Consider the following 10,963-nt stretch of genomic DNA (forward strand, 5'->3'; position numbering starts at 1 on the left):
TTATATTATATAAATAGCTATTATTTAAACATGTAACTCTATAATAAAGTAAAATAAAATAAAGTTAGACTACGAAATATATTAATCTCATAAAAGCAAAATATACGCTTGAAAAATAGTAGTGAACTGTCTACTCACATCCACGGCAACGTCTAGAGTTAATTGGAAGAATTAATTAAATCGTTGACGGGCGTCAGGCTAGACCTCGAGATCCTCGAGAAATTAATGAACACTAGATAAGATCAAGTCTGCGAAATCCAGGATTATCCAAACATTTCCCCCCTTCCCTTGTCCCATGTTATTTAAAACATTAGAATGGTTTATAAAACACAGACATACAACATATTTTACGCCGAATTCTGGAGGCATTGCGTGTTGAGTGGCGGAACTGAACGCCGCGCTTTTGCCTAGACCAAAAGCTAATAAATGAAAATATAAATTTGAATAAATATTTAATTTCCTCGAGTGGGGATCGAACCCACAACCAGTCGGTCCACAACCAGTCAGTTATAGTCACTCATTTGTGCTTCTGCGCTACGACTACCCACTACTCTCTCTCTCTCTCTCTCTCTCTTGATTTTTACTGCTTTTTACAGTAGCAGTAGAATATACTTGTTCAATTGTCAATACAACTGAAACTTTAAAGTACTTAGAAGCTCCATTCCTCTCTGCCTGGCTGTTGCTTATGACACATGACAATACCAGCTTATTGTTCGTTAGAATTCGATCGAAAAAATAATATTTACATTATCGTATTCATGTGACAGCGTTTAGCTATAAACATTATGGTTTTGGTTCAATTTCCCGTTCTAGTAGACAAAACTCGGCGTTGAGAATCGCCATTTAATATACAATGTCTCGAAAAAAATAGACTTAATGTCTTTACTGTAGGTTTTCCTAAATGAAACTAATATAAACAACATATATGTAACTAAAATAAACAACATACATAAGTGCAATATTTGAATACGTAAAGCGAAATCTAAATGTGTTGTCATTAGACTAACAGTCCGTCTGTTTGTGGTGAAGATATAAATATATAATACTAGCGGCCCGCCCGCGGCTTCGCCTGCGTGAACTATGTTATTATTAATTTCTGTCTCCATTAGTACCTACGTCCTATAAGTGACGTCCATGCAAAATTTGAGACTCCTAGCATTTGTAGTAACGAAGTTTCATACAAACTTTCAACTCCAAAAACAATCCTTAGACGTCGAATATTACAAATTCCCACCTTAGCGAGCACCTACGTCCTATAAGTAACTCCTATGCAAAATTTTAGATTCCTAGCACATGTAGTTTCTGAGATTTCGTGATGAGTGAGTGACCTTTCGATTTTATATATATAGATAGACTAGCGGCCCGCTCGCGGTTACACCCGCGTGAACTATGTTATTATTAATTTCTGTCTCCATGACTACGTCCTAGTGACGTCTATGCAAAATTTGAGACTCGTAGCATTTGTAGTAACGAAGTTTCATACAAACTTTCAACCGCAAAACAACCCCTTAGAAGTTGAATATTGCAAATTCCCGTCTTAGCGAGCACCTACGTCCTATAAGTAACTCCTATGCAAAATTTGAGATTCCTAGCACATGTAGTTTCTGAGATTTCGTGATGAGTGAGTGACCTTTCGATTTTATATATATAAGATAGATATGCTAAAATATTTGTTTTAACATGTTTTTTGTGTCCATAAATATGTAAATCTATATTTGTATTAAGCTCGGTTGTCATTTTATATAATACTTTTTTACTCTATCCAAAATTAGTTTACGAAGCACATTCCACTTCCGATCGTACAATATATAAACTATCGTAGAAATATTTACATGACAACGCAAGTTGATTAAAAGCGACTGCAGACTGGCGTTCTGTTGTTTCAGGCCGCCTCTGGCTTAGAGTTACCGAACGCCAGCTCGAATTTATGGTAATTAATGGTCTTTCTGAACGCCACCAGCTAAATAATTCAATTAATTGATATTTAATTTTTCTTTGTATCTTTTAAATTCTTGGTAGAAAATCGTAGCGCAGTGGCGATTATCATTTGAGGAATGGAAATATTTAATATTTAATTTTTGTTCGATCTGGTATTGAAGCATCGCGGGGCTGATTTCACTAGGCCTCACTAGGTTCCCTCTGTCTACCTTGCTGTATGCGGCATATAGAGTGACGCTAAAATTATTGATAATTTCACTTTATAATTCAACATATCCACTTAAAATGGAACACAAATAGAAAACCAATAGAAAATCCTTATAAAAATATTATATTACTAGCGACCCTCTTGCGGCTTCGCCCGCTTTTACTATTGGATTATTCATATAATGTATGTTTGCAAAGCACTTAAGATAATGTGAAAATTAATTAAACCCTAATGCAACCCGCATTTTCGTAGTTTCAATAAGGATTTTCCAATTGTTTTACACAGCAAGGATTTTTAGTAGGTACCGTAATTTTAAATCTGTGCTACTAATCTTTTCAAGTACTTATTAAAATATATTTAAATGACTATGTTTAGATAGTTAAATGACTATTTTTAAACGGAAGAAATTATAAACCAAAACCTACCTACTAATAACTACTACAAAAAAGATGAATCCAAATATATCGCGCTGAAATAATACATTCAACTCCAATTATCCAATACGTGCAAACGCATCTAACACTTCGTTGCTACAGAGGCAGGCGGGTTTTTTTTCGAGCTTGTGGTTAATGCTGAAGAGGGTATTCTGTCCCTGATGAAAAGCAAGCACTACAGCACTACGTGGCTGCCTGTGAGGAAAATTAAATAGAATGCATCGGCCGGGAATCGAACACGGGCCGCCCGCGTGGCAGGCGGGCATTCTACCACTGAACCACCGATGCGTGTAAGCCAGGCGGGCGCGGCGGACGCATGGCGAGTGGCGAGCCGTTTCGCAGCAAGGATTTTTTGATATTATAACAACTTTTAAAGTACTTATTAAAATGAAAAACGGTAAAAGACAGTTTTGATCTACATTAAATGGCCAACGTAACTAATGTACTTATTTATATGCTGAGAGTAAGGGATAAGTGAAACTTGAGTAACATACAGCTGATGTGTCAATGGCGGGATGTGTCAACAATTAAATGCGTTTTTCTGTGAAACTATTTGCAATTTCGAAATATTGGTAAAAGCAAATTTTATCTTCGTTTAACGTAGAAATTTAATAAAGTATTTTAAAGGATAAGGATTAATACCATTATGGAAAAATATCCGTCACAATAAAAGATATATTGAAATTATTATTTTTAGACAGAAAAATGATCACTACACGTTATTCTTAAAAGATACGAATATGCCGTCGCGGACTTTTTTGTAGATCTTATTAAGAGAAACAATACTCCAGTACATTTTTTCATGTAGTACTTACCATTAGAGCAGCGCATGCGCGAAAGTGTCTCAACGGGTAGGACTTTATACACATTTATCGTATTTATGTTAATTTACATAAGAATGTACAAATAATAAACCTTCTACGAAAAACACTCGACTTAATGGTGAAGACCGCATCAAAATCCGTTGGGTGGTTTAGAAGAAGAAGAGTTAGAAACAACAGACAGACACGAAAAGCGACTTTGTTTTATAAGATACTAGCGACCCTATTGCGGCTTCGCCCGCTTTTACTACTGGATTATTCATATAATGTATGTTTGCAAAGCACTTAAGATAATGTGAAAATTAATTAAACCCTAATGCAACCCGCATTTTCGTAGTTTCAATTAGGATTTTCCAATTGTTTTACACAGCAAGGTTTTTTTAGTAGGTACCGTAATTTTAAATCTGTGCTACTAATCTTTTCAAGTACTTATTAAAATATATTTAAATGACTATTTTTAGATAGTTAAATGACATTAAATAATACATTCAACTCGAATTATCCAATACGTGCAAACGCATCTAAATCTTCGTTGCTATAAAGGCAGGCGGGTTTTTTTTTTCGAGCTTGTGGTTAATGCTGAAGAAGGTATTCTGTCCCTGATGAAAAGCAAGCACTACGTGGCTGCCTGTGACGAAAATTAAATAGAATGCATCGGCCGGGAATTGAACCCGGGCTGCCCGCGTGGCAGGCGAGCATTCTACCACTGAACCACCGATGCGTGTAAGGCAGGCGGGCGTAACGTCGCGAGGCGCGTTTCGCAGCAAGGACAAACAATAAACTATAAGGACAAACAATATAAATAGTAAACTATATATAAACCTTCCCTGAGAAATACTCGACCTAATGGTGAAAACCGCATAAAAATCCGTTGGGTGGTTTAGAAGAAGAAGAGTTAGAAAGTTCAGACAGACACGAAAAGCGACTTTGTTTTATAAGATATAGGATAGGATAGGATATTTCAATTTTAATTTTTTTTTAATATATTGTTAAATAGTTTCTAAATTAAGGTGGTAAACTATCACAGAATACTATAGGCTATCAATTTCTGAGATACCTAAGTGAAAAAGGATTTAAGTTTCTAATAAGATTAAAAATCATTAAAAATAGTTAAATTGTTTTAGAATTAAATTTAATTCACTATTATTCGTTAAAAACGAAGTTAATTGAGAATTCATGAGAAGTTACTAATTAGTTGAGTTCTGGGTTGGTAAAGTTTAAAGCGAGTTGTGGATTAAAATTAGTATTCTTTAAATGCCTTTAAATTGAATATAAAACTAATTAGTGGTAAGCATATACTTACTATTAACATCAGTGAGGCTTCGGTCTGGTAACGAGATAAAGTGCGGCGTTGAATTCCGTAACTCAGCACGAAATGTCTCTAAAATTCGACAGAAAGTGAGGTATAAACGTGTCTTAATGGTAACGGAATATTTTAACACTAGGTTCCCAGGTTCCTGTCGTGCTATGTGCGGACTAAAATAAAAAGTTTCTTGTAAAATAAAGGGTTTCTTGTAAACCCTTTATTTCTTTATTTAAACATTCCATTTATTAAGCATAGATATATTGAAATAAACTTATAGAGCATTATTACGAAGACACAAAATTCATAAAAATATTATCTAATAATAACAACTTATGTTTGTAAACAAAACGAATAATTGATTTTCAATCCGAAGATGCCCGTTTTATTTCTGAATCTCTTAGAACCACAAAATTAAGGTATAATCGAATTTCCCTTGGCCATTGAAAGGAGGGCAAATTACAATGTTAATGGAGTCGTTGCCTCTCGACCCGATCTCGATATACTTGATGATAATTTTGAACGAACATTGGAAGTTTTTTATAAGCATATAATAATAGAATGTCTTTTAATTGTTGTTTTTATGTTAGTATTTGCTATTATTTTGTTATCATCAACATCAGTTTCACGCTGTATCCCGCACACAGCACGGTAGGCAGAGGGAACCTAGTGTTAAGACACTCCGTTCCGTGCTCTCCGCCGAATTCTGAAGTCATTTCATATGATATCAATTTCAGATCGATCGCCCACACGATCTCAAGATAAATGTTCTTGACAGATGTACAAAGTGATCCTATAAGGGTTCTTTTTTTTCCTTTTGAATTAAGGAACCCTAAAAAGGTTCAAAAATTTACATTTTTATTAAATAAATATAGTAATAATAACCGGGATGTATATTAATCAGAGACCCTAGTCAGTTCCGAGTTTACGCGAAAGCTTAATTAATCCCATGAAAGACTGAGATTATTTGAAATGTTTATCATTAGTTTAATTATTTTGTCTGTGGTTTCATGAAATAAAGGCTGATTTTAATAGGATCCTAAGATAAATCTTGACAAAGATGTTGAGACCAATATAGGCCACTTACAGCTATTATATATTTTGATAAGCAATAAAATACTATAACTTATTTATATACTTTTATTTTTTATGAATTTAATTGTTTTACAACTCACTTACAGCGATTTGAAAAAAGTGCCTAAACTATCTATTTTTTATTTAAAATGTAATATTTAATTCAGTATTTTCTATTGTTTCAGGGCATTTCTCAGAATATTATGTGTTTGTTGTCCCAGGAAACTGCGAAGAAAGTATCAACCACAGCTTCGCTTTAAGCAATCTCAGGTATTATTTATTCTAAATTCATTTATGTTTAGAAATACAGATAAAAAAAATATTTTCATTTAGAATGTGTTCTTCCCCTTAAATAGAGACAATAACAAAAGTGCCGATGGACACAATCTTAGCATAGTATTATTTATTATAAAAGTAGGTCAAAATTAAATTACTTATTAGTCAACGTAATGGCTAGATCGTAATATTATATTATTAGTGTAAGTTTGTATATGCTAATAATAAATAAAAAAAAATAATTATGAATGTGTTGAAAATTTTGACTCTGTGAACAATGAACGTAAAAAAAATCGTTAAACATGGTAGTTAAAAAAAATGAGTCTCACAAATTGTTTTACTTTCAGTGGCGCACGACGCGTCGTTATTACTCCACCGGCGAACTACAAGCCATTCGACAAAACTCCTGTGAACAAACTTACATATAGCAGCTCAACTTTTATCTAAGCCACCATTATCTCACACTCCAAGTGCCTTCTCTAAAAATCTTCCTACAGTTTTGTATTTTTTGTAAAGAATTTTTTATCAAATTCCTTGGACTCATTTTTATATTAGCAAGATATCAAGTAAAATATAAATCAATTTAGAGGTACGTTTCATCTGATTAACCACTGCACTGTACCACTGTACTTGCCTTCTTTGGCATGCATCTTCACAACTCTTCAATCCTAATTGCTTTTCTTGTACGCCCATGGACTTACCACCATCTGTACTACTATTAAATATGCATATGCATGTTGATTTAAAATTGCGATAAAATCTACAACCTATTCGATCCTATTTCAGGGGCCCGCTACATCGTTTAAGCTCTCTCTCCCATCGTAAATAACACCTACGTGTTCACACGTTCCTTGCATGAAACAATCTGAGTAATAAATGTGTGTGACTTTTCATATCAGAGTACGTGTCGTTTCTAAGCCACTTATGCAGAGCACACCGCACCCGGCATTTTAAAACTATGTTTTGTCCTTTCGTTCCCATATTTGATGTTTATTTCTTATCTTTTAATGTAATTATATGTAATAATTTCCAAAAATTTTTGGCAGTATCCTGTAACAACGATGATGTACTCGTCGGTGTCTCAACACGAGATGTGTCGCTTGTGACAGCAGGCCCGCGCGGGGACCTGCCGACCTCCGCGCGCTCGGTGCTCTTGATGTCGCGACCGCCGCACCCTGCACGGGCGGCGGGACAACTACCCACTGAGGACCATCGAAAAAGAGACATTTGAGGAACCTGTACAGTGTCTCGAACGTCACCATTGTCCTGAAACAGCGTACTGTCTTGATTCGGAATCAGTGAGCGAAGTTAGTTTAGATAGTGAATCTAGAAAACCATCTATAAGACATAGTAAAAAACGAGTCACTTATCAAACCAAAGCCGAAGTGATTTCAACTTAGTTTTAGGTTATATGTGCGTAGTCATTACTTTTACTTTGTGAAAAGAAAACAATCAGGAGCTGTGATTTTCTAGCTATGTATATATTAATTAGTACCTGTATATAAATAGATCCATTTAATAGAATCCATGATATCTTCTAAAAAAAAATTATTGTAAATAGAATAAATAAGGGAATTAAAACGCTTCACTCTGTAAATAATTCGTTCGATCCAATCTTAGATATTTTGAATATCAAATATTAAAATATTTAAAAGTCATAATTTATTAGGTTCTTGTAAAATATTTATTACTTAGTGTCATGTAATTATTGTTTAGCTTTATTCCCTCGTAATAAATTATAATACTCGACTATTTGTTTTAGAGAGTAAGCAATAAAAGCTAGTCTTGCATTCCAAAAATAATCCTCTACCCAATAAAATCTATAGTGTTACCAAAGATTGTGGTATTATAAATAAATATGTAATATTTATAATAGATTTAAATGTTATAGATTTAATATTGATATTTAATATTCGTACATGAAATATGTAACCCAAAACAAGTTCTGAAAAACTTAAATTATATTCTTAAACGTAATAGTGATGTTACGTAATAAATAGTGATGTTGTGTTTTAAGACGTCTACATTATTGGTTATGGAATGTTGGAATCAATGTTGCCAGATTTTGTCTCTGGAAAAAGCGGGCTTTGTATTTCTGGAATTGTTAGTAACTTATTAAAAAAAATAATTATAATAAAATAATTCTTAAAATGCGTAGAATAATGCACAAAAAGCGGGACGTTCCGCCACAATCGGGATGTCTGGCAACACTGCTTTCAATCCAATTTTTCTTTCTGAATTTGATATGTCTGTATTTTATTACAAAAATATCTTCTAACATACACATATTAATATTGTTATGTAAATTTTGCTATTTAAAGAAAAATAATATACACAAATAACCAAAATGTAAAAAGAGTAAATTTTAAAATTATATGTATAAGCATTCAAACCTAATTTTCTATTTCATTGTAACTAAAAAGGTTTTCTAATTATGTATAAACATTATGTATTTAATATTATGATAAAAATCGAAATTAAAATTTATAAAATGTATGCAAATTATAAGAAATAAAGCCTTCGAATATCCATGATACGATCTAAACATCTATAATCATCCAATAGAAGCAGAAACAGCATATACAACACCAGCGTGCCTGTCTACTAATATTACTATAATTGTATATAATATTTTTATGCAATATATTCGATACAATTCTACGTTAAACTGTTCGAAATCTACAATATTCCTGATTAAATTAATATTTGTGAATATTATGTAATAATAAACAGTAATGCTCTGTATGAAATGGGTTGTCGTATAAATTTATATAAAATATTTTTTCAATGTTTTCGTTTTATTTATTTTCTTTCACATAAAAATACACACCTTTTAACAGTACTATTAAATTGGCATTATCGTCTTTGGTGAGATTATTTTTTTTTAAATAGAATGATAAACATATAGTAAGAAATTATAATTTAATTCCTCTGAGTGGGAAATGAACCCGCAATCGTTGTGTATGTCTCATTACGCCATGATTACCAAAATGGATACTATAACATAAAATTTAAAAAAAAAGATTTTTTCTAATTTAAATAAACTACAATCAAAATCAAAATGTAAACGCCAGAAAGGTTATAACAACAATACTTAAGATCTAATAAATGTACCAACAGTATACCCTAAGGCGCGTTCACCAAAATTTTTTACATCTCCATTAAAACGAATATCAGGCAAATAATTTGGCAAGAAACAAGAACAATATGAAATTTTAATGCTTAATTCTGTATCTCTTGAAATCTTCGCATTAAACTTCGAGATGGGATCCATTACAATTCAAATTAAATAGAAACGTATGCCCATTGTTTAGAATTATATACAACGGCAAGAAAAGGAAAATGAGGATATTTTAAGCATATGAAGTAGAGAAAGTTTTTAATAGTTAACTTTTATATTATTTAACAATAGCACGGATTGGCTAAGTACCGTCATACATCATACGAATAGCGCCAGCTTAAAACTTTTCATTTTTAAAGTTTAAAAGCTCGATCAACATTTGCAGCACAACTTTCCTCAAGATTGTTCTTCGGACAACTTTACGAAGTAGACGACGACGCTTTATATTTTAGTTTATTTTAACGTGAAAATAATATATGAACAAATAAATAAAAATATTCCTTTTTTTCTAATTTCACACTGCAGCAGGGTAGGCAGAGAGAGCCTAGAGCTAAGACTCTCCGATCCCCTCTTTCTGATGACTTCTGGAAGCATTTCATGCTGAGTGGCGGAACTTAACGCCGTGCTTAAACCTCGACATCAGAGCGAAGATATGTAAATATTAAATACTTCAATTCCTCCAGTAGGAAACCCACAACCTGTAGCGTTTAAAGTCACACGCTTGTGCCTCTGTGCTTCGATGGGTCTCTTGAAAAATATGACTTGAAGGAAAAATATATAGACGAAGATAATAAATAATTTTTAAAACTTGCAATAGATATTATATATACATTGTAAGTAGTATATTTTATGAAAATTCTACTATTATCCATTAGATGAGTGTTACATTGTCGTCAGTTTTATGAATATATTATAAAAGCTTGCAAAGACCGAAATAGTAAAGTCTTTATGAGGTTTCCGTACGTAGAGTATGATGAACCAAGTTTACAGAGTAAATCCTTCCAATAATCTGTGTATGTGAAGTGTGTAATCTGTGTGAAGTTCTATATTTCCTTAGTCTCTTCATTGGGTTCTTCGCATAAACACTAAAAGTGTTATAAAAATCTCAAATTGAAAAAATATATGGAAACGTACCTATTTCTATCACAAAAATACATTTACATGGAAAGAAGATTTAAAATATATTTTTGGCTTCCCTCTCACACACTTACTGTAATAACACTTCCCATAAAGACACTCGAACATTTTAAATATTTAATTCCCTTGAGTGGGAATCGACCCCACAACTTGTCGCGTTTATTTATTTATTTATTTATTTATTGAACAATATTTAGTTATTAATAAAAATATCTGTACCAGACTAAACGACTTTCCTGTAATTAATTAGCTGTCCGTTAATAATAATCTTTACAATAGGGCCATAATTATAAATGGTAGTACAAGGGTACAATCAATCATTGTTACCATTCAGGTGGATGAATGACATGGCGGCTACCTTCAGAAGCGAGGATCAAGGAACATTTGTATCAATATCTGGCTGAAACATGAAATAATAATAAATGTACCAACATAAGGATGTACCTAAAGATTTGAATACCAACGAGAAGAGAACAGGGGCACAAGTGTGTGAACGTAAACGAGACTGGTTGTGGGTTCGATCCTCACTCGAGATAATTAATTATTATTTATTTATATTGTCATTTCTTCGCACTGGCACCAAGGCAAAAGCCCGGCGTTAAGTTCCGCCATTCAACACGGAATGCATCGAAAATTCTGAAGAAAAAAACG

At 32.9% G+C, this 10,963-nt stretch overlaps 1 protein-coding gene across 2 annotated transcripts in view; it reads left to right on the forward strand.

The window, feature by feature from the left end:
- LOC146536296 (dopamine receptor 2-like) overlaps nucleotides 1–8,843 on the forward strand; it is a 107,244-nt gene extending 98,401 nt beyond the window's left edge. The window contains exons 3-5 of one of the 2 annotated variants that reach the window (XR_014878241.1): nucleotides 5,964–6,048; nucleotides 6,402–6,643; nucleotides 7,101–8,843. Coding sequence is in view for 1 of the 2 variants with exons in the window: in XM_085189916.1 (XP_085046042.1) it covers nucleotides 5,964–6,048; nucleotides 7,101–7,160 (145 nt within the window). In the remaining variant the exon portion in view is untranslated. The remainder of the gene's footprint in view (nucleotides 1–5,963; nucleotides 6,049–6,401; nucleotides 6,644–7,100) is intronic. The other variant, XM_085189916.1, reaches the window with a different exon arrangement.
- The last annotated feature ends 2,120 nt before the right edge of the window (nucleotides 8,844–10,963 follow it).

This window comes from Heliconius melpomene, chromosome 9 (assembly GCF_056956725.1).
Source record: "Heliconius melpomene rosina isolate 202511_hmr_F chromosome 9, ASM5695672v1, whole genome shotgun sequence".
NCBI lineage: Eukaryota > Metazoa > Arthropoda > Insecta > Lepidoptera > Nymphalidae > Heliconius > Heliconius melpomene.